General features: G+C 34.8%; 1 protein-coding gene across 1 annotated transcript in view; it reads left to right on the forward strand.

Moving 5' to 3' along the window:
• The window catches only part of HELRODRAFT_63031 (hypothetical protein), a gene marked incomplete at both ends in the record, with an annotated part of 41,292 nt that overhangs the window by 1,079 nt on the left and 13,423 nt on the right, over positions 1–26,790 (forward strand). Inside the window, one exon of the mRNA XM_009010990.1 lies at positions 8,670–8,746. Within this exon, the coding sequence (XP_009009238.1) occupies positions 8,670–8,746 (77 nt within the window). The remainder of the gene's footprint in view (positions 1–8,669; positions 8,747–26,790) is intronic.

Here is a 26,790-nt window from a genome sequence, read left to right on the forward strand (position 1 = left end):
CAGAACTGACTGCTGCAGCTGAATAATTCTGCTGTTGATTTAAATATCAGCGATGTATCTCAAGGACGGATGTCGTCTTGTTAGTTGTGCCTTCAGTATTTACTGAATTGAAAATATGTGATTAGTTTGATGCAATTATTACAAATTAATACCAAATTATAAAATTGTTCTAAACTTGTAATGAACGGTTTTGGAAGCAAGAATATTTTTATATGACAGGTTTGATGAGTAAATTGGTTTTATCAATAACAGTTTAATATATTATGACAATAGATGTAGAAATATATGTTGAAAATAGATTCTATATCTATGGACGGACCCAGAAACTTGTTTCATTCTTTATGCATGCTCTGCCCATAGCATAGTTTAATATAAAAGTGATCAATAAAAAACGCCGGAGCATGAATTGAATGAATGGAAGGAATCTCTAGCTCTCAAATTGATGCTCAAACTGGGCGTGGGACAATAGGAAAAGAGTAACAATGCAATAACAATTGTTGTTGATGTTGTTGTTGATGTTGTTGTTGATGTTGTTGTAGTTGTTTTTGCTGTTGTTGATGAGGATGTTATCAAAGAGCATTTAAATGGCTGTATGTATAGAAATCTTTGAATGGTCCTGCGAAACATATTGATGCGATTGAATGGTTCGCATGCCAATGTATTTGTTGCTGTGGTCCTCTCAATTGGTGTCGTGTTTGTTTTCATGTGAATTATTCTGTACATTTTATTGCCATGTTATTTTCAATGCATTTATGAAATTGTTTGTTTGTGACGGTTTTTGTTAGAACAACTTTTATTTGATTACATTTCAAGACAAAACTTGTTTTATAATGATGATGATGATGTTATTGTTGTGGTTTTATTGGCAATTGGTCACACACACACACACACACGAAACGAAACGAAATTTTATTTGCTCCATAAAATTTTAAAAAAAACACACACGCAAACACACACACACAGACACACACACACGCACGCACACACACACACACGCACACGCACACACACACGCACACACACACGCACATTAAATTTACAGGCAAACACAAGTGGATCATCAATGCCTAAGCTAGGCAACATTGATGATGAAAACCATTACGATCCTTGCAACACAAACACACACAAATTCATTTTAAATAATTAAACAACCCGATAAAACTTGTTTGAAAAAATGCTTCCTGCAAACAATTTCTAACCAGTAAGTAAACAATTAAAAAGTACTTGAAAGCGTTTGAGTAGCAAGCATGAAGATGTGAGTGTTGATTGTTTGAAGTTGACCGAACGAGGTGTTGCTTGTGTGCTGCTATAAATCTGCCGATGTAGAAGCAGAGGTGTCGCTGGCAAGGTTGCAACGTGTCTCAACTTTGTTGCCAACATTCATCAAGACACCAGCAGTTGTGGAAAACAATTAATTTTTCATTTCCAAACAAAACCACTGCTTCTTCTGCTTCTCTCTGCCTTTGTCTGCCTCGTACACAGCGTGGTGAGTTCTCGGTCTTTTGGGTACATTTTTGCTCAAATATTTTATATTACTTTTGTTTTTTGCATAAACGATATAACGCACTAAATTGATATTTTGGCTTATGAGAACACAGTGAGCCAATATGAGAATATGAGAATTGAGATTTGCACGTGAGAGTTGTGAAGATGCGCCACATAACGATCCGGATGAAGTTTGTTACTGGCTGGTTCGCACTCCATCTGATAACAAGATTGAAGATGACGTCAGGCGCTTAACATTTCTCAAATTTTTCAAATAAATTTCATTTTTTTGTCAATTCTTATCGTTATTTTTTTGTTTTTTTTTCTCGCTTCTGTGTTTCCGACTGAACTGAACAACGATGCTGAGATTTTCGTTGTGGCTACTGCCTTTGAATGATTTTGAATTTGCTGCGTCAATTTTCATCTTTCAGTTATCTGTTTTGGCATCGTTGTTGTGTTGTTGTGAGGCTCTGTGTTGTGTTGTTGTGAGACTGTGTTGATGTGTTTGCCATTGCAATGTATTGCGTTGTTGTAGAATTGTGTTTGTTTGTTTTGTTGGTGTACATCTGTTTGCCGTATTGTTGTATTTTTTGTTGTTGCGTTGTAGAGCCACTGTTTGTTGTGTTGTTGTATCGTTGTTTGTTATGTTGCTGTGCGTACTTAGAAACAGCAGAATTTTTCGTGGCTAGCGATCTGCATGACTTCCGCTTATCTTCTTCATTTTTGATTTATAGAACCATCCAGAAAAAGCACCAACAATACACCTTGTACACATTCATAAATACATATATTCATACATACATACATACCTACCTACATACAAAGATACATATATACATACATACACACACATACATACATACATACATACATACATACATACATACATACATACATACATACATACACACATACATACATACATACATACATACATACATACATACACACATCACTGAATCTTACATGTGACTTATCTGATCTTTCCAAATGAATACGGCCATTTATGTGCTGGATGATGAAAATTTAAAAGATGAACAAACTTTACTTGCTATTGTTCTTATCGTTATCATTGCTGTTGTTGCTATTGTTGTTGTTTTTGTTGTTTTTATTACATCATTTTCACCTTAATCCATCATACAAACGCACACACACACACACACACTGAATACACACACACAGACACACACACACATACATACACACTCACACGCACACACACACACCATACACACACATACCATACACACACATACCATACACACCCAAACCCACACACACACACACACACACACACACACACACACACACACACACACACACACACACACACACTGTGTGTGTTTAACACTGACTCAGTTGATGTGGCTTGCATACTAGCAGAAACAAACAAACAAAAGCACGTGACGATAACAGTCCATAAATTGAATCGATATGCGGGAAGGATGGGGCGAATATGAAAGTCCCTTCAAAATCGTGCAGATACGATCTGTGTCAAGTGACTTCACTTTCCTCCAATGCTATCACCATCATCATCGTCGTCATCATTACCATTTTTGCAAGCTTTGTTCGCTGACGAATTATGATTAGACAAATGTGAGCAAATAACTTATTTTACCAAATCATCAATAGAGCAACACCACAAAAAAACAACCACTACTACAAACGACACCCGCCACAAACGACCACTACCACAAATGACCACCAGCACAAGCGACCACTACCGCCATTTCAGCCTCTCACAACGTTCCTCTCGGGAGATTGATGGCCTGTTTTGAATAAATATATTTATATTCCATATTAACGCACTTCATCCTCGGCTGATCACAGAATATAATCCTGCACGTACATATTTCACACGTACACACACACACCTTCCCACAGTTTGTATATTTGTATGTGTATGTGCGTATGTCTGTGTGTTTGTGTGAGTGTAAGTATGCCGGCACATTGTGCATTTGAGCAAAGGAACATGAAGTAATGTGTTTGTTTCCACTAACACATACCGACGCGAGTAGGAATAATTACACATCCGCTCGTTTGTTACCGTATCTCATGCACATCCATTATTAACGTCATTTCTTATTTATGCAATCTATGTATTTATGTTACCAGCTGATAAAAAAAAGTAAAATAGCAAGTGCAACATAATAATAATGATGTTATAAAATTGAGGCAATTTTATAAAATCGAAACTTTTTTTGTCTGGATAAGTTTCAGGTGGCTGGAATGGGACAGTTTGCCCAAAAACGAAACTGTCTTAGAAAAACCTGGTCAGCCTGACACACACATACACAGACACACACACACATATGCAAGCACACAAACATACATTCAAACATGCACACACACAGATATGCATACAAACGTACGCACAAACATACACATCAGCATATCTGCAAACAAGTGAAAGCTTACTGCACAAATGTACTCGCATTAGCATTCATCATAGGATTTTTGAAGAAAATTGACGTTCATAATTCAGTGACCCGAGACGACTGGTCATTATATGGTCACTACAAAGGTCTTGTGCCATGTTCCGTTGTGCTGGGCTGTTTTTTGATGTGTTGTTTTGTGTTTTGATGTGTTGTTGTTTGGAATGTTGAGTTGTTTGTGTTTAAGATGAGATGTTTTGTTATTGTGTAAAACATGTTGTGCTTTTGTGAAACATGTTGCAAGGAGTTAGGTCGTTATTTACAAATTTATGTTGCTGTTTGTGCTGTTATGCTGTAGTGTAATTAGTTTCAATTTTGTTCCACTTATTGATTTTATGTTTAACGTGTTTTTTGGAAAGTTTTGTTTACAATTTTGTCCTTTCAAAAAGTTTGTGTCCTTATTGACGATGTTTGTTGTTGTTTTATTTGGGAATTACAACTTGAAACGCATCATTTCTTCCATTATTAATCATAGCAGCGGTTTTTTTTACAAACGGCAGAAGTGATGGCGCTCCTAAATTATTCGCATGCGCAACAAATTTGCTTTTGTTTTTGTGCACTTGATTTACATAATTTCCAAAATAGTTAATAAAAACCAATTTCGACTTTTGTTTTAAATTTTTCAATAACTTTTATTGGGAAACCTTTAGATCAAACAACTGTTTAACTAAACCTGTTAGTAACAAACATCTAGACATCAAACCAGAGATACATCTTACCAGACAAACAAACATCTATCCAGACAAACAAACATCTATCCAGACAAACAAACATCTATCCAGACAAACAAACATCTATCCAGACAAACAAACATCTATCCAGACAAACAAACATCTATCCAGACAAACAAACATCTTTCCAGACAAACAAACATCTATCCAGACAAACAAACATCTATCCAGACAAACGCTCAGCCAGACGAGCATGCAAGCTAGGGGCGTTCTCGTCTCTGCTAATATAAAACTCAGCACATTGGTCGGAAGGAATTTAATTGGTCCGCGGTAGGCGTGAGTGGGCGTTGGGGGGATAATGAAATTAAAAGAGGCTACAATTTATTGCATTCAAACTTGACCTTTTAATCACTCGTCTGTTGCTTACATTGATGTTGTCGTTGCTGCTGGGGCTGCTGTTGTCGTTGCGCTGTTGCTGCTGATAAGGCTGCTGCTGTTGTTGTTGTTGATGATGCGGATGTTGCAGTGGTCGATGTTGTTACTGATAATGTTGTAGCGACTGATTTTGTAGTTGATGTTGTTGGCACTATTGATGTTGTTGGTGTGATATGAGTGCATATTTTTGCATCATCACAATCATCCTCTTTCTCCTCCTTCTCCTCCTCACCATCATTCTCCTCCACCTCATCATCATCCTCATCATCATCCTCCTCCTCATCATCATCCTCAGTTTTATTGTCAACAGTTTTTGTTTTCAGCAAGGGTCTCGTCAAATGTAAAAAGTTCAAGTACAGTTTTGCTGTGTCGCGCTGTAAACTCGCCTTTAAAATCAAAATAACGTTTGCAATGCGAGCGATGAAGATCACGTTGGTGCAGATGATAATGCCACTCTGAAGATGATGTTGCTGACGATGGCAGTGATAACGACAGGGCTGATGATGATGGTGATGGTGATGATGATGGTAACGATCTTGACAATCTATTCCATAAAATGACATTGATTATGTGGATGAAAAAGATGAAGATGACAATGATTGTGTTGTTGATTGCAACGATTTCACCCTTAACCTATCTAGCTTTCATTTTGATGGAATTAATCAGCAATTTTCGTTGAATTTATCCAACAATGCTTAGTTAAGAAGGCAATTTATTGGAGAAGAAAGAAAAAGAACGTGACGTTGTGATGTTGTGATGTTGTGATGTAATGACGTGTGATGATGTAATGATGTGGTATGGTGATGGGATGGTGATGTAGTTATGATGTTGTGAGGGTGTGGGCTGGCGTAGTTTTGTCGTTGTTTATACTTTTTAATATGGTGGTGTTGAAATCACGTGTTCTTATTTGAAGTTGGGATTGAAGCAAAAATTTTGCCTGTTCTCGTTGGAATGGAGGTGGGTTCCGAACGACCAAGTTGCCTCTTTCGATATTTTCCGTGTAAAAAAAAGAAACGCCGTTTCAAGTTGTGTTAATTTTCACCAACCGTGATAAGATCTTAAAACAGAAATGCTGACGAATGTTCGATATATTGACGATATATGGACAAAAATTTGAAAACTTGTCGATGGATAATTTCGTTTTTCTCAAACAACAAAATCACGTTAATTGGGGCTAATGAAACCTTACATTAAAAAATATAAAAGAGTTAACGATTTCATGTGTAATGTTAAAGAAGAAAGAGTAATGTTTGGTCGAGCAGATGATCACTCACATGGGTGAGAATGACGATGATGACGACGACGACGATGACACGAAGGACACATACATGGATAACTGGAAAATATTATTAAGCATTCTCTGCACAGAAGAAGTTTGATGTATTATTCAATTAAGCAGACATTCAGGCCAACATCTTGCTTTCTTTTTCTTCTTATTTCTCTTTTTTAAATTATTCTTTCACAGAATTTCCTTCCAAACACATGTATGCATTAAATTTGACAGCGCTTCAACAATACATTATACAACAGCTTTTTTCCTCAATTCCTACAAATTCACTAAAAATGTTTTCTGTAAAAAATTTTTGTCTGCAATTCTGTTCATCACTTTATAAGATTTTTTGCATGTATGTGTCAAATAATTACCTGGTTCTGTTCCTACCTGCACCCGAATTACCCTCTAAGATTCCTCCACATACTGCTCCAAGTTTTCATTTTACTTGTGAATTTATAATTTTGACTGTTATTGATTCTTTGGATATTTGTTTATTTTGTAGAGTTTGTCGAACATGAAATCTTTTGCAGAATGTGCAAACATTTGTTCGTTCATGTTCATTTTGCATACCAACAAATCAATAATCGTTCATTCATTCGATTTGTGTTGAAAATTTCCGTTCACAGATGTTTCATGTTCGTATTTCACGATTCTGTTCATCTTGTTGTTTAACGTTCATGTTCATCTTGTTGTTTATAGTTCATGTTCATCTTGTTGTTTAACGTTCATGTTCATCTTGTCGTTTCACGTTCATGTTCATCTTGTTGTATCACGTTCATGTTTATTTTGTTTATATTATATTTATGCACATCTTGTTAATGTTTCTTGTTAAAAAAATTTGCATTTTATTTGTTTGAATGTTTTAGAAGATCAAGCTTGAAATCAACAGAAAATCGTATTGAATAATATTTTTATTAAGAAACATTTGAGAACATTTAAATTTAAATGACAAAACTATAAAATAAAATGTACCAAATTATATTACAACAACAAATCTCAACAAAATAACAACAAAATAACAACATCATCAACAACATCAACGGCAACGCAACAACAAGAACAACATCAAAAACAACACATCATCAACAACAACACGACATCCATAACAACATCATCAACAGCAACATAAAAAACAACATAAAAAACAACATATCAACAACAACAAAAACAACATCAAAAACAACACACCATCAACAACAACACGACATCCATAACAACATCAACAACAACAGCAACAACTTTAAAAACAACACATCAACAACAACATCAATAACAACATCATCACCAACAACAACAAGACAACAGCACAGCGACCAGCAGACTTCAAAGACACACCACCTCCACAAACGTCAATTGCAGTCCGCTAGCTGCCACAATAAACAGATTTTTATTCGTTTATTGAATTATTTTCTTGTACTTCTTTTTTCATTCATTTACATTTCTTCCTTCCTTTCTTTCTTTCTCTCTTTCTATTAAATTGCAGTTAATTTAATTTGAAAAAGTTTCTGGTTTGGTGAAAAAATATTTTAAATTAAAAAAAACTTGTAAATAACAAAAATAAAACAAGCATACAATCTTTGGAGAAAATTTAACACTCAAACAATTCAAAATTTTCTTTAAAATCTGTTTTCATAGGAGGAGTAATGCTGATGAGATAAACTAATCAGATGATTATTAAGATTGTATTACAATTACATATCTTAACAAAATAACAGCGTCATCAACAACAACACATCAACAACAACAACAACAACAACACACCATCAACAACAGTAACAACACAACAACAACCTCAAAAACAACAACAACAACACAACATCAATAACAACAACAACACAAAGCCACATTATTTACCTCATTAACATAACGGCCACGGTCAGATATATTTATCATCATCATCCAGAAAAATGTTTCACTCAAAGTCTGTTATTTATTTTTTATTCATATTTTTACACTCGATCTTATTTTATCTGAACATGTTTTTATATTCTTTAGATTCGTTATTCTCCCTCTTATTTCTTTGTTAAATTATTATTATTACTAATTATTACTATTTGTTTGTTATTATTTATAATGTTAATATCATTATTTAATTATCACTATCCTAATCATCATCGTTGTCGTCGTCAGTGTCATCATGACCTCCACATCACCATCATTATCATCGTCACCATCATCGTCACCATCATCGTCACCATCATCGTCATCACCATAATAGTCCTCATTATCATCATCACCAACAACACTTCCACATCCACCACCACCACCATCGTTATCATTATCACCATCATCATCACCAACACTTCCACATCATCATCATCATTACTATCACCATCACCATTACCATCACTATCATCACCATCCCACCAGCACCCCCTCAATGCAGATCCACCATGAACTTGGTTCAGGATGTATTCGAATGTCATCAGGGAACGCATATTCTTCAGGTTTGTCTTCTTATTTCTTTTTATATTATTATTATTAATTATTATTTATTTGTTATTATTTATATTATTATGATTAATGTTACTATTATTCCCATTATTATTATTATATTATTATTATTATTTTAATGAACCCCAATTGAACAATTAAACCAACCCTTCTAAAATGTACTCACTTGCAGTGACGAGCATTTTAGATTAAATAGGATTTTATAATTATTTCATTATTAATATTTGGTATTTGGAGTTAGAAAATAAAAGGATGTTCCCATTATTATTATTATTATTATTATTATTATTATTATTATTATTATTATTATTATTATTATTATTATTATTATTATTCGTTTGTCTTTGTAGTTAGCTGTAGATGTTATTGTTGTTTTGGTTACGTTCAGTTGATGTTATTTCATGCTGTTGTTGTTGTTTTTGTTGACGATGTTGAAGATTGGCTACTTTGGTTGATGTTAATGTTGACGTCGTTGTTGAAGTTGAGGCTGTTTGGCATGTTGTTCTTTGAATTGATGCATTTGTTGTTGTTGTTGTTGTTATAGGTTGCAGTTTGCAGTTTTTGATGCTATTGCTGTTGCATTTTTTACAATTATTATATTTTTTGTTGTTGTTAAATTTTTTGCAGCATATCTGCACAACCACAACAACAACATGACAACAACAACAACATGACAACAACAACAACATTACCACAATAAAAACATCAACAAACGAACGAACGAACGAACTGGTAATGAAGGCGCTTGTTAAAGTTTTGTTTGTGGGGCATAAAATTGTTTGCACAAAAGTACGTCGATCAACTGACTGCTAATTGATGATCTTTTGTTTTGTTGCCATGGGAATAGGACACGTGACATTGAAGGACCAATGGAATGATTTGTTTACTTTTGTTTGCTTATTTGGTGTGATGACGTATGTGTATGCAGGATGTTTCGTCGTTGTGTGTGTGTATGTGTATGTGTGTGTGTGTGTGTGTGTGGTGTGTGTGTTTTGAATTTCAGACTGCATAGCCTTCAAAAATTCATTTCAAATTTTCATAGTTCAATTTTTTTTCCCAACGAAAGCAATGAACAGTAAAAAAATAATTAACCAGAGCTTGATTTGGAAAGATCATTTCAAATAACTGCCTTTAAATGAAGAATTTTTAGCTTTAAATTTAATTTTTTTCAAATATATGGTATTGAATATTGATTGGAGCCCCTGCAAGCTGGAAACAAATTTGTCGACCATGCACTCTGAAGATTATCAACTCCACAAAAAAACATCAACCCATTTGCTCCGCTGATTCATCATTCATAAAACAAAGATTATCAGATGACGGTGATCAAATTTAAAACAGTATTTATAATACAATATAAGAAGTTAAAAATCATTCATATGTATAGCACATCAGCGACCATGAGCGTGAAACATTATATAGCATCAGGTTCATATGATAGAAATATATCACAGTTAACTGGCCGAAGGAAGTGATCATCATCCTTATTTATTACACCAAGTCGTCATACTTTATTGTCATTAGAAGCGTTAACACTGTTGTTTATGTGCAAGATGTTGGAGTTGGGTGGCGGAGATAAGCTATAAACAAGTGCCAGAGCAGAACTGCATTGCAACCATAAATTTAGAACGCTCACGACCAGCTAGTGTGTATGTGTAGTCGCGTATGTGTGTGTGTTTGTGTGTGTACGTGATTTCTTGCCTTGCTAATTTATTAGTTTAACACTGCAATAATTTTTACTAGCGGGGCATGTTGGACGATGCCCACATTTCATCAAGCAAACCAACACAACCAAAGCACAAACACACACTATTGAACAAGAACATGTGCAAAAGTACAATGATACAAACATAACCATCCACATTCTCAAACACGCATCGTATAAACAGCAAACACACAAAAATGCGCATATGCGCCAAAAACACACGCACACACATACATACACAAACGCACACGCACACACACATACCTACACGCACACATACACGCACACTGGCCGATATCAACAAAGCAAAACGAACAGTTTTTTTATTTATTCAAAAGCAGTTTGGGCAGCAGCACGAGCTAATGGACTAAATAAAGCGCAACGCATTTAATTGTTCCGCAAGCTGCGTACAACGTGCAAGTGTACAACGTACAAATGTACACGACTTGGCAGACCTTGTTCACTAGAGCGTGCATGTTTGTGCACACAGCTGTGATACACAATAAGTAGCCATTTGAGTGTTGTTGTACTCTGTACTTACCCAGCAGTGATGTGATTACTTGGTACTTGTCAGCGCTGCTGAGCAATCGCCTGTTTGATGAGTACATTCCTTCATGTTCAATACAAATGAAAGAATCAACGCCAGTTAATAGCGTTCATTTCGTTTGTATTAAAAACTATCCAGAATAACCTTTTGTTGCAATCATTCGCAATTATCTACACTCAGACTTATTATTTAATTGTTTAATATATTTTTCTACTCCGTGAAAGTATATTTTTTATGTGTCCCTATGAAATGTGTGTGAACACGTACGTACACACACACGTACCCACACACACACACACGTACCCACACACACACACACGTACCCACACACATACACGCATCACGTACGCAGTCACGGTGGCGGATCTAGACAATTTTGACAGAGGGGGGCCTAAATTTAGAAAATGTTTAAACGACATTGACCGCGAGGGGAATTTCGAAGTTCTTCGAAGGTTGACATGGATCGGAGGAGGGAATAATTAAATTATGGGTGGGGGGTTAAAATATTTAGGTTAGGTCAACACGATGGAACGTTTATACGTGTTCACGTGGGGCCACATTACGGTGACGACCATTTTTATGGCTTATCAGGTGAATATTTATTGTCAAAAATGCTACTTTTCCCCACTTTTTGATGCTAACATTCACTTTTACTCACTTGTAATAAAAGCACTGCTCACAGCAGGGAGGGGGGCACTGCCTCTCTTTTGTCTCCCCTAAATTTGCCACTGTGCACACATCGACACAATCACACAAACACACACCAACACTAACACAAACGCATACTAACGCATATAACAAGTTTTTAGAGAGCCTTTCTAAAATTATTCATACATACAAAAACTACACACACACACATATATATGCATATATATACACACATACATAAACACACATACACATTTACACATACATCTATACATACATACAAACACATACACATACATACAAACATACACCAACACGTACACACGTGCGTAGACGTGCGTACACATACACGTGCAGAAGCTTACGTTTCATCCCGATGCAGAAAGAAGTGAGTTAATTAATATGTAAATTCATTCAATTATTTAATATTGTTGTTGTTGCTGTTGTCACATACGTGTGTTGTTGATGTTGTTGTTGTTATGTGTGTGTTGTGTGTGTTGTATGTGTCGTGTGTATTGTATGTGTTGTATGTGTGTTATGTGGTGTGATGTTGCGTTGTGTGTGATTTTGTGTGTGGTATTGTGCGTGATGTTGTTTGTATGATGTCCGAGGATGTGTAAATTTTGCACATTCCTTCCTTTTTTAAAAAAACATTTTAAAACATTTGTATTAATTTAAGACTATTTAATTGATAAAGTAAGAATTACGTAATAAAGTTATTGAGAGTATGCATTGTGAGTGTGCTTTCCACAACACTAAAAGTTTGTGCCTGGGTGTTTTCGGAAAGAAAATATATTTGATGCAGTGTGTATGTGTGCGTGTGTGCGTGCGTGTGTGTGTGCGTGTGTGTGTGCGTGTGTCTATGTATACGTGCGTATGAGTACGTATTATTGAGCATGTGTGCATGTGAATAATTGGTGATGAGATGCAATGTGCTGGATAATTCCATAGGTTCTGCCTTTTTCCTGTCTATCCCATCTGTATGTGCGTGTTCGTATGTGTGTGTGTGTTGGTACGTGTGTGTGTGTTTGTTTGTAAATGTCTGTGCGTGTGTGTATGTTTGTGCGTTTGTGTATGTGTGTAAATCTTTCTGTGCCTGACAGTGTTTGCGTGTGTAGGTTTATTTCATCATTATAGTCAGTAGTTGAAGCATGATTCCATACATAGACATAAATGTATTATAAGTTGTAGCATAATGAAATGTATGTGTATAATAATCATTCAATCATAACATAATTATTTGATTTTATTTTATGCCTCTGTACCAAAGTGAGGTCTGAAATCTTTTTTCAACGTTTTTATTCTAGCAGAAGTAACTCGACAACTGGGGAGATAGATGTTTGTTGGCTGGCTGGTTCGTTTGTTTGTTGTGTCACTTGGGTGGATAATTTCCAGTAAAACTTGAATTTAATTTTTGCAACTTAACTATTTAATATTATTAATAATAATAATAATAAGGAAATTCTTCCTGGCTTCAGTTCATTTGAACTTGTACATTTTTAGAAACTGCTTTATAAAGTTCATAGGTTCTAATTGACAGAATTTAAGAAAACATTGAAATTTTATGAGAGCATACAAACTTCGTGACAACATACAAACTTGATAAGAACATACAAACATACAAACGTACAAAGAATACAAATATTGTTTCATCAGGAACCAGTAACCATGCACTTGAGGCCAAACATTTACGTATGGCCTATTTTCTTTTTCTTTTTTTTGACATTGTGCAGTTGATGATGCTGTTGTTGTTTGGGAACACCTGAGCTCAGCCTCCCGAAAGTAATTATACGAATACACTTGCACTCACATCATTACAAATTACACAACTACAACAACACCAACACAACAACAACACAACAGTCAACATAACAACAACACATTAATCAACACAACAACAATACAACAACAACATCAACACAACAATCAACACAACAATCAACACAACGACAACAACACCACCAACACAACAATCAACAAAACAACCAACACACAAACAACACAACAATGAACGCAACAACAACAACAACAACACGAAAACCAATACAACAACGTACACACTACCAGCACAACAACCAACAAAAACAATCAAAAACTAAAACTGCTGAACAGAAACACACACAGGCCAATTAAGCAGATGTATTCACGTGGTCCCATTTTGTTTGTTGGTTTGTTTTTTGGCATGTCTGTCTGTTTGTCTATTTGTTTGTTCGTTTGCATGATTGATTGTTTGTTTGTTTGTTTGTTGATTTAGATTTAACTTGTTAATTTAACATTAATAATTTTAACTGGAATTAATGAAATAACATTTTGTTTGTGATTTTGTTTGTATATAATATATATATATATATATATATATATATATATATATATATTTACAATATTCTATAAATTCTACCGAATGTTTGGCGTTAATATGTTTGTAGTTCGTTTTTTCTCGAGAATTAGAAGTCAAAAGGAAGGTAGTTCTAGATTTGTTTTCGTTTTTTCTCGAGAATTAGAAGTCAAAAGGAAGGTAGTTCTAGATTTGTCCAATATTTGAAAAAACGAACTACAAACATATNAACGCCAAACATTCGGTAGAATTTATAGAAAATTGTAAAAATTATGGTCTATTACCAACATATATATATATATATATATATATATATATATATATATATATATATTTATATACAAACACAATCACAAACAAAATTTTTTCATATCCGTTTATATTTTTTTTTAAATTTGGCTAATAAGCAACATGTTTGTAATTGTAATTATACATAATTGTAACATTTAGTTGTAACATAACAATTGTAATGTTTTTTGATGTAAGTATGCATTTGAATGTGTGTGTACGTGTGTGTGTTTGTTTGTGTGAATATGTGTGTGTGTGGTTGTGTGAATGCATGTGTCTGTTTGTGTGTAAGTATGTGTGTGTGTTTGTGTGAATGTATGTGTTTGTTTGAATGTGTGTTTGTTTGAATGAGCATGGACACACGTATCTGCTAAATATGGATGATTGAATTCAACTGACACTTGAAGGGCGCGTTTGTGTGTTGTGATGTCGTTGTGTTGTGATGTTGTTGTGTTGTGATGTTGTTGTGTTGTGATGTTATTGGGATGTTGTTGTGGTGTTGTTGTGGTGTTGTTGTGTTGTATTGTTGTGTTAATGTGTTTTTTTCTGTTGTGATGTTGTTGTTTTGTGTGGTGTTGTGATGTTGTTGTGTTGCGCTGATATGTTGTTGTTAATGTGTTGTGAAGATCTTAGGCAGTGCTGTGGTTGTTGCGTTGTTCTGCTGTTGTTTTATCGTGTTATTGCTGTGCTATTACTGTTGTCGTTGTTGTTAAATTGTTTAATTGTTGTATTGTTGCGTTATGTTGTATTGTTGTTATTATGTTGTTTTTTTTATAGTACTATTGCGAAAGAGTTGTTGTTTGTTTCCTTATGTGACATTGCTGCTGTCGGGCCAGTTGCTTTCATTTGCAACTCCGTCATTTCAAGTTGCTCTACCTCTGCTAAAATTTTCTTCATTCTTTTCGTTCCGATTGCTTTTTCAACAATTACTATTTCAACAGTTTCAATTACTTCATTGTTCTCAAGTTTTGCCCAACTATCCAAAATGAAACGAGTCTTCTTACTGGTTTATTTCAATAGAACATGAACAAAGTGTATATAAACGATTTAGTGAGTAAAAAAAATGATTGAATAATTTAACAAATGTATAGTTGAATGATTGAACGAACGAACAATAAATGAATGAATAAGAATGTAAAATGAAAAAGAGGAAAGGAATGAATGAATGAAATAATAAGATTGGTGTTGTGCAATGTTGTACATGTACAGCGATGAACTTGTACGTGCGTTCGTTCGCATGACTTGCAATGAAAAGATGGCGAGACGAAGATAGATGGAGGAGAAGTTCAGGAGGTTGAACGAATAATGATGTCATATTGTGTCATTGCGCATGTGTGTGTGTGTGTGTGAGTGTGTGTGAGTGTGTGGTGTTTATGCTATGCACACACAATCGTGCACACACATGTTTTCTCTGGGTCGTGTCAATTTCTCAGTTTTTCGGACTCATTTTTTACAGTCAAAAAGATCTGACATTCAATGTGATCAGTTAGCTTGCAACAGACAATTGTTTCAAAATTTGATTGTCAACAGTTTTCTGTTGCCAGACCCTGATCAACTAAATTTGCTAAGACCCTTCACTTACACCACAAAATTAAAATTAATTTACTTTTGTTCTCAATGTTTTTGTTATTTTTGCAGTTTCGAAAATAAAAAAAACATTCAAAATATATGAAAAGAATAATCTACCTATAACAAAATATTCAAGCGAACATGTTTGTATCCAGCCAAAGAGCATATTTAGAGCGTTTGCTATATCTTTTATTTTTCTATTTTATAAACACCTTTTAATTAAAACTACAAAATAACTTCAAGACGATACAAAGCAGAAATAAAAAAGATAGCCCATGTTTTCGAACGTAGTGCAAGAAAGCATTTTTACTAATCTGCCAGTGATATTTCAGTTGCTTCGGAAATTAAATGAAGCTTCAAATGAAAGTTTGTGTGAATGAGTTGCAGCAGGCAGGGGCAAGCAGGCAGATATCTCCGAGGATCTTCCAAACAACAATGCAACCAGTCCTCCGTCTTCTCTGCACAGTTAAGAATGTACTAATCACGCAACATATCCGCAAACCTTCACAACATGTATTAACGCACGGCGACATAGATCGTATATTCTAAATACAATTTAGCTAATAAACAAACTGTGTGTTTTTGACTTTCAATAGGAAATTGGTACGGAAGAAACGCATTACCTCCTAGCACAACACCAACATACAAACTATCCGACAACACAGACGTTTTCACAAACACACATTTGCGCAATCGACAAACGCAACAATAATGCACAAAGATGTGAGGATATACAAAGATATATAAATATACAAAAATATAGAAATGTATAAGATGTTTGGATATACAAAGCTTTGTGAATTGATCGGTTGTACGGATACGCAAAGATACAAAAATGTATCAGATGCACGGATAAAGAAAGATACAAAAATATATTAGATGCACGGATAGATTGAATAGAACAAGACTCAAGTGATTTCTAATTAAAGTCATTTATCTTGCTCCTCGGGTCGAGAGGTCACTTGCAAGAATGACCGATCGTCTGATCATGACGTCATCATTGAACACGTGATCCAATGATGCTCTCGTCCAGTTTGCCAGTGTGTGTGTGTGTGTGTGTGTGTGTGTGTATGTGTGCGTGCGTGCGTGCGTGTCCGTGTCCGTGTGTGCGCTCCAAAGTTTTTGTATTTGTTTGTATGTGGATCATATGCGTTGTTTTACGTGTTGTTTCAATATATGTTACAGTTACAACTAATGTTACCGTGTTATTTTTCAACGAAAAAATGTTCTGTCCGCAAAGCACAAAACATCTTAGCGACGAGTTTGAATATAGATCTACCTAACTACCATTGACATTTCTGTACAGCAATACAATACAAATGTTATCCTATCGAAGCAACAACTTAAAGAGGAAACCGGCAAATATCGTCGAAATTAAAATTACTGATTGTGTGTATTTGTAATTGAGGCGACATTCACATCAGCGGTGATATCAGTAAGAATGGTGGCACCTGCTCATAGCTGGAATGATAATAACAGTGGTTGTCACCATGTGTGACCATGATGAGGAACGTCGAAGTATTAGTTAGAATCAATGATAAAATTAAACTCTGCATATCTGCTCAACTAGCGTACACACCTGTCCACTTACGTACAGAAATACAAATTCACGTGATCAAACATAAACGCTTGCACATGTACAGAAACACACACACACACACACACACACACCAAAACACACAGTAACACACACATTCAAATTCTTCCGAGCACAACTTAATAAATGCTGATGAAGTGGTAGCAATCGCATCGACGAGGCGGAAGTCGAAAGGTTAAGATGGGCTGTCCACGGGGTCAAGAGGCCAACTTGAAGGTCACACAGATGCCATGTGACCGCATGATTTAGCACATAGCTAGATGTATAAGTTTCTTATTGCTACATCGATTTCAATTGGCCGAGGTCATCATTTATACACGACGATATTATGGATGTATATTAAGAATGTGCGTGCGTGTCTGTGTGAACGTGTGCTTGCATTCGTGAATGCAGTGTATTTACTTACTCTCCAATGTATCTGTACGCGTTTGTTTAATTTTTTAAAGTGCATGACACGATGCATGTATGTTGGTTTGTGTTTATCTACATGTATTAATAACAGAGCATGGCGAATCCTAATTTTTGCCATGTTAATTTTTAAAAAGCATTTCATTAATTCGTTCTCTTTAGGAATAATTGAGAGAGGAACTCACAAAAGCATCTGAAATAATTAAAAGATTTGGTTGCCCTTCTGTTACTTTACTGTATAATGAGAAATATAATACTTCCACGTTGATGACTCTATGAATTCTATGGCAATGTCTCTATTTCATTATTTGATTTTTAATTTTAATTAGGTGTACATAATTTAAATATCAACTTCAATTAGAGCAACGTGGTTGAACTTATTTTTTATTTTCAAACAAAGACTGCCATGTTACTTTTTACAAAGCATCTCATTAAAATATTTTATTGCGAAAAGTGGATGTGGTTTCTCTGGTTGGCTGAATAAAAATCTCCCATTCAACAGCATGTACATCCTCCCACATTTCAACAATTTCATTTGCTGGCAGGGCATCTTCATCATGATGTTCACGTTTGAACTCAGGTGACCTTCACACTGACCCAGATCGACTTGACCTCATTTAATGTACTTTCTTTCTTGGATACAGGTTGAGGTTAAACCGTTTTATTGAGTGGAAGAGCGAGTGTATTATGCAGATTTATGCCGAAGCAAGTTGTTCGCTGATAAATTTCTTCAATTCGATTGTTTCGATTGTGTGGTTGGTGTTTCGTGTTTCTACGTTTTTACATCCTTCTGCCATTGTTGGATGTTGTTGATGTTATATCAATACTAAGGATGCTACATCGGTGATGTTACATCGATGGTGTTATATTGAAAATGTTATATCGATCATGTTATGTTGATAATGCGACTGAATGTTGTTAGATACGGTTAAGTGTCAATAGATGTTGAATATTATTGAATATTGAAAATTTCACCCACTATCTTTCACAAAATTTGAATTGGTCTGTTCTTGAAACATGGAAAAGTTTTGGATGGAAAACTTGTTGAAAATTTCTTGCCCTGCTTATTAAAAACAAATTAATCGTAAAAATGAGATGAGGATTCTTTCAAAAAGCAAACATGGGGTGTTCGTAAACATACACAAGTAAAAATAATGTATTTTAATTACTGCTGAAACATTTTGAATAGCTAATTTGAACCGATTGAAATTGGATTTTTAACTAAATAATTGAGTTAAAGATTTGTTTCACGTTTTAAAACTTTCTATAAATTCATCTATAAATTCATCTAGATGAATTGTATGAAAATTTGTGTTGAACGTTGTTTTTATTTTATTTATTTATCGTCAGCGCTTTTTAAACATTTTAAAAATCGAAATTGTTAGTTCTTAGTAAGAAGAGGAGAAAGGAAATGTTAATGATGATGAATTTTTGCGCAACAAAAAATAATGAACGCTGATTAACTAAATAGTAAAATAGTTGTGTTAAATTTATAAAAACATTTTTGTATTTTTATTTCACAATTATACTTAATTAAAATCTAAAATTTGTTGCAAATTGTTTAAAATTGCAAAAAATCAAAACACAACTTCTAACTGAGAAGCAGATTTGAAATGATTTGAATAGAAAGAAATAAAATAAAATGGGAATGGAAGGAAGAAATTCCGCGAGCTGATTGATTGCTGCTCGGGGAGCGTTGAATGGTGCTATTTATATAAAGACAAGCAAAGTTACAGCAGCGTATGTTGTTGCAAGGAATTGAAATGGACATCTGCCGTTTTGATCCATCGGTGATATCAAGGAAATTTTTGATTGGTCCCATCAGTTTCAGAGTAACAAAACAACTTTTTGAAAATCTGATCAAAGTTCATCAGCAATGATTATACTGGAAAGTAAGTTCTGAAATAAATTTTTAAAAGTTTCTAACATATTCTTTTTTCTTGTGTAACAAATATCAAACAAATATTCAAAACAACAAGAAATAAAAAATGCGACAAAAGTGACGGAAAACATGTGTTTGAGTTCTGGTCAAAATTGTAACCATCGAATGAAAATATTGAACCTGCAAAGCATACTTGGAAATAACGCCAAAAGGGATTTTGCATTTTAAAATTTTAAACAACAACCTACCGCACTTGAAATGTACAATAATCAGAATGCCACAACTCAACAAAACCACGAGACACCTGAGCACATGGAACATATCCACCACTACAAGACAAGATGAACACAAACTATGCAAATTTTTAGAGAAACATATACTCTGCAGTGTGTACCGAAAGACGAGAACAGACACAACGAGCTGAACGTAATTGCTCCTTAACTGTAGTCCAAACGAGCAAACAAGCGAGCCGACATCATGCATTTAGTTATTATCATATGCATATGCCACTTACATCATTACCGACCATCTCCTCGCTTCCATGCCATCATTATCCTCCATCAGTTTCTTCCACAATTATTCCAACCATTATTTGTTTATATCCTAACATTAACATTTATTTATAGTTAGTGCGCGTTCTATTATTCTAGCAACATTCTGTGTTTGTTTGTCTGACTGTCTCTACATTGTGCATAATGTGGTTATATTTGCAGGCATGGTCAGAATTACGCTGTATAATTAATTATTGTTATCTCGTTATATTTGCTATCTTCAAATAAGAAAATGGAAAGATGCTGAATATAGGAACGATCATTCATTTGTTGGCTCGCTCCTGCTGACGTTGTGAAAGTTGTTTTGCGCAGGCAAATAACAGGAGATCGACAGATCGACATGAATAATACGTGCAGGAAGATGGCACCAACCATGCTGCACTAATGCATTGTTTGGCTTGATATTTGATACTCAATCAATTTCTCCCTCATATTTAAGAGGAATAATCATGTCTTTTACAGACATACTTCGTTGAAACTAGTTTATTTTTGTTGCAAAATATGCCAATAATATTTTTAAAAAGTTTTGTGAAAACATTTTCGTCCCATTGTCTTTTTTAAAACCGAATTCACCTGAACAAAATGATTTCGAAACCCTTCCGCGATACACACATGTAAGTCAAATCGTATCATCACGTAATAATATCTACAATACTTACGAACATATTAATGCACCGACGTTTTGCTTCAAACAGCTGAGCTGGTTGGAAGTGCTGATCATCCAGCATCGTTATTTAAAGATCATTCGTTCAGATCGTTCAGTAACGTGAATGATGAGGTAGACATTACAAAATGTTTGTCTTAAATTTCTAATTTATAAAATAAATATTAAATCATTGAAAAATAATCAATTAATTTTAACACTTTTTTTTTATAAATTTAACTTCGGAATTTACCGATGTTGAATGTTGGTAGTTCATTTATTGACATTCAATAAATGCTGAGTTAGAAAATGTGAGCATATTTAACAATTTAGAAATATTTTTTACAGAATTTACTCCCGGTCTGTTAAAAACATCTCTGATCGTAGTAAATAGTATCGTAATAAATAAGAAGTTACGTAATTGGCGGATGTTGGCTGCATGGAGAAGTTTCGGGTCGGCTGGTCTCTTCAACAATTATTCTGTTCATTAATTCAATTGCAGAGGAGCATAATGGAGATCGAAGAACATTAAGAATAACACGCACTCATTCTCTTTCTCTTTTTCTCTTTTTCTCCATCCATTCACTGTTCTTACATCCGTCTCACTCATCAACTCATTCACGCATAAATTCTTCCATTCATCAAGTTATTTAATTTGTCAACTTAGTAATTCATTCAACCATTTATTTATTCACTCATTCATTCAATCAGCCACTCATCAACTCATTCATATTTACTGCCTTTGTTTGATTGAATTTTTTCTTTTTAAATTTTATATAATGCATGGTTACCTTTCTTTTTATTCATTTTTTCACCGAAATCGCAAACGATTTCGATTAATTTAATTAGAACGTTTCACGTCGTGAGTTTAAATAATTATTTAATTATAATATCTTAAAAAGTTTTTTTTTCTTCTTCCAACATGACAAACATCATCGACTTGTGCAATTATTTGCATCTATTTTTAACTTCATTGTCTTCATTCAATTCATACGGAGCTAATGAGTTGAACATTGGCAGCCACCTTTGTCTCAGTCATTGTATTGTGTTTGTATATATGTTTGTGTGTTTGTATGTGTCCTTGTATGTTTGTATGTATCCGTGTATGTTTGTATGTTTCCTTGTATGTTTGTCCGTGTGTGTTTGCATGTTTTCTTGTATGTTTGTATGTATCCTAGTATATTTGTATGTATGTATCGTGTGTGTTTGTATATTTCCTTGTATGTTTGTATGTATCCTTGTATGTTCTTGAGCTTTCTTCCTTCAGAGTGCATCTTCTATATACTTTTTCTATCCATTCATCAATGTTGTTTTCATTTGTTTATTTATTTAATTTTACAAATAACACTTGTATCGATTGATAACACACACAAACACGCACGCACTTACACACATTTACACACATGCACACACACATATAGAGATAAAAAGAAATAGAAAGATAGAGTAAAGGTGGACGAGAGAGAGAGAGAGAGAGAGAGAGAGAGAGAGAGAGAAAGAGAGAGAGAGAGAGAGAGAGAGAGATAGAAAGAGAGAAAGAGAGAGAGAGAGTATATGAAAAATAAAACGAAAATCACAGAACAATTTTTAAATAACTTACATAGTGAAACAATTTTGGTAATTTTCCAACATTGAATTAGTACCAAACATCAGGCAATACACTTCAGCGATGGTTAGATGGCTATGAGCTAGGAGCCTGAAGTGGAAACCGACATTTTGTTACATGCATCACTTTAATAATATACTATTTGTTTCAATACTGAAACTGGCTAGTGGTAGCAGGAAGGATGAACAGCAGCCGAATGGCTGATGCAGTGGGATGATGATGAATGTGGATGTGGAGTAGGCTGGAGTGAAGTGGAATAAGTATTTTTGTTTCACAAACATTTGTACGCACTTCTTGTGGCTCGTTTGCAAACAAGTCAGTGCTCATGTTAAATAAACATTTCAAGTGTGTGCGTACGTAATAGCGCATACAAACGCTCGCGCGCATACATACACACGTAACAAACACTAAACAGAATCCACACATACACAAACACAAGAGCACACAGCTATAACAGTTTGCATCAGAGTATTCACGCAAATAAAAATTATGCGTACAACAGAACACCAAACACTGAACATACAACAAAACATACAAATAAATGCAGACGACGCAAACACTCACACACACAAACTAACACACACACATACACACCTGTAAATACATAACCAACTGTACATCGTAGATGATCAAGTGACTACCATTTCAAGAGTACTTCCGGCCGATGTTATCTTATGCTTATTTATGCTCTTTTTTCAATTACGCAACTTGATGTCTCGTTGGACCTTGTGATGCAAATGACGTCATCACCTTTTTTAATGCACTTTGAAGTCGGAATGCACTTTTAATAAAATTCGTAACTTGAAATGTGCTTCAAAGTTTGGTCATCAAATTTCTTTCTTTCAATTTAAAAAATGTGAAGTACATTTTTTTTTATAAAATCTGTAAGTTGAAAGTCGTTAAAAATAAATGTCACAAAGTTTCTAATAAAATGTGTTCAAAATAAAAGTTTGATGTACTTTTAATGAACGGGTTAGTGTTGAAAAGCAGCAGTTTAAGGTAGGCAGACGTATGATCAAGCCATGGATGGAAAATATGAAAAGTTTCATGAGAGAAGATGTGTGAGGCATGTGCAAGGAAAACAATCCCCGCTATGTTTTAGGTCCATTTTTATGAATTATAAGAATCATTTCCATGAGGAAGAGCATTAAAGATGCACGTTACGGCATGATTAATGCTGCATTAAAAAAGTCATCCATAAGCGGTCTTTATCCAGAGAAGACGACCAACATGTGAACATGTGAACACGTTCACGTGTGAACGTTCACGTGTTCACGTGAATTAGATATGTGAACATGGAAATAAAGATATCGAAAGGAATAGCACATGTAACAAAAATTGAGGATTTGAGCATTTTAAAGTGTACAAATACATATACACATACCTGTACTCTTTGAGTAAAGGTATGTGTAACAAGCGCGGTCACAACATATGAAATTTAGTCAAGGTATTTCCAATGTAAGTTCTCGGATCAGGTTTTTTTTATTTTGCACTTTACCAAAATGGCTCTATTTAGAGTAATACCGATAAAAAACAACACGCACGGACACACACACATACACACACATACACGCATACACGCACACGCACATACACGCATACACGCACACACACACACACACACACACATAGAAAGACGCGGTCGTCGCAGAGGGCATCTGATGACAATGATGATGAACGCCTCTTGTTTTATTCATAATTATTACGACCCTCCATCCGTCACATCTTCTTCCTCATTGAATGGCGCATCTGCCGGATAAAATATCTTACGTCAGTCATATCTTCTAAACTAATTTCATGTTTTCTGGGTTTTTTTGCAACATCACACCAGTAACGTATCAAATCAGTAACATCAGACTAACTCTATCTAACTTTTGCATCGCCATTAAGCATCGTGACATTTCAACGACGTAGCAATTTATTATTTTGTTTGTCTTCCTTGTTGTTTCGTTACTTCTTAAAAAATGACGTCACTCACTGATAACATCGCGCCTAAATAATTTTGCAACACTTGGCTTATATTTTATATAATATTTCACACATCACTCTTAGATTTTAGGATGACAAAGCGCTGAGACGAAAGAATTGCTGTGGCAGGATCAGCAAACTAGCAAGGAATTTAAAAAATTTGAACAGACCAATATGACGCATGTGTCTGTCTCTCTGTCTATCTGCCTGCTTACCTGTTTGTCTGTCTGCCAGTCAGTCTGTCTGTCTGTTTATTTACCTGTCTGCCTCTACTGTCTGTCTGCCCATTTACATGCTTGTTTCTCTGCCTGTCTGTCTGTCTGTCTGTCCATTTACATGCATTTTTCTCTGCCTGTCTGTCTGCCCATTTAAATGCTTGTTTTTCTGCCTGTCTGTCTGTCTGTCCATTTACATGCTTGTTTCTCTGCCTGTCTGTCTGCCCATTTAAATGCTTGTTTCTCTGCCTGTCTGTCTATCTGTCCATTTACATGCTTGTTTCTCTGCCTGTCTGTCTATCTGTCCATTTACATGCTTGTTTCTCTGCCTGTTTGTCTGTCTCCATGCCGGCCTATCTGCTAATTTCTTTCTCTACATGTTTGTCCGTCTACCTGTCAGTTCTTTGCCTGTCTGCGTGTCTGTCCTTTTTTCTGCCTGCTTGCCTCTCTGCTTGCCTGCCCGTCTCTGTTCTGCTGTATATCGGACCGAATGATGAATAACCGTGCGCCACATAGAGTGCATAAAAACATAAGCCCCTGGATCATAAGGTTCATAAATTCATTCCTCACTTGCTAGACCTCACACTCTTTCAAATTGTCCTCGTGTATGATTGTATGTGTGTATGTATGTGTGTGTGTGTATGTGTGTGTGTGTGTGTGTGTATGTGTCTATGTTTAAGTTTGTTGTGTATCTGCATAAATATTTGCACGATTGCTTCGTCCTTATATGTTCCTCTTGCCTGTACGTGCGGTTGGTTTGTATTGTTTTAACAAATATTTTATTAATTTGACTTTTATGTTTTGTTTGTATGCTTATGTATATTTGCTTATGCATGTATGTCAGTGTGTGTTTGTCTGTCTACGTTAAATTGAGCATGTGAATATGTATGCGTGTTGGCTGGCATGAACTTTGAAAGGATTGAAACGTGCATTTGAGCGTTTGTGTTCATCTCTTGCGTTGTTGAAATTAACGTTTAAATAATTCCAGAGAATGTTGGAAGCATATTTCTAGTTGATATCAGCCCATATAATCAGTCTACTATGCAGTTAAACTTGCATAAACATTACACCACGCATGCAACCACAAACATGCAAAAAACATCATTAAAAATTATAAAGCATGTAAATGTAATATTAATCACATACGAACACATGTTTCTACATACAAACACACATACAAACATGCTGGATAAATGGGAATGACACATACAAACACGTTGAATACATTCCTCTACATACAAACATACATACAAACATGTTGAATAAATACCTTCACATACAAACACACATACAAATAGGTTGAATAAATACCTTCACATACAAACACACATACAAACAAGTTGAATAAATACCTTCACATACAAACACACATACAAACAGGTTGAATAAATACCTTCACATACAAACACACATACAAATAGGTTGAATAAATACCTTCACATACAAACACACATACAAACAGGTTGAATAAATACCTTCACATACAAACACACATACAAATAGGTTGAATAAATATCTTCACATACAAACACACATACAAACAGGTTGAAGTTTGTACGTGTAGGCAATGGTTGAGAGATTGTTTTAACGCGGCTATAAACGCTCGCTCGAAAAGACACGAAAATAATTCTGATTTATAGAGTACCGTTGCTTGCTCGCCGGTCGATCGTCTTGTTGTTTGTGTTGTTGTAGTTTGTGTTGTTGTAGTTTGTGTTGTTGTAGTTTGTGTTGTTGTAGTTTGTGTTGTTGTAGTTTGTGTTGTTGTTGTTTGTGTTGTTGTTGTGTTGTTTTAGTGTTGTTGTTTGTGTTGTTGTTAATGTACGTTTTGTTGATGTAGTATGTTCGTGTTGTTTGTGATTTTGTTATTGTATGTGTTGTTGTTTGGGTTGTTGGTACTGTCTGTTGTTAGTGCTATTTGTTTTTGTTGTTGCTTGTTTTTTCTTATAGATGTTGTCCGTGATGCTGATGATCGTGCAAATGTATGAGTTGTTGTTGTTGTTGCTGTTTTGACTATACTCGCACATGTTTTAATCTTTGTTTTATGATACGTTATAGTTTATTGCTTGTTTTGTTGT

The sequence above is a fragment of the Helobdella robusta genome (genome assembly GCF_000326865.2).
Source record: "Helobdella robusta unplaced genomic scaffold HELROscaffold_1, whole genome shotgun sequence".
NCBI lineage: Eukaryota > Metazoa > Annelida > Clitellata > Rhynchobdellida > Glossiphoniidae > Helobdella > Helobdella robusta.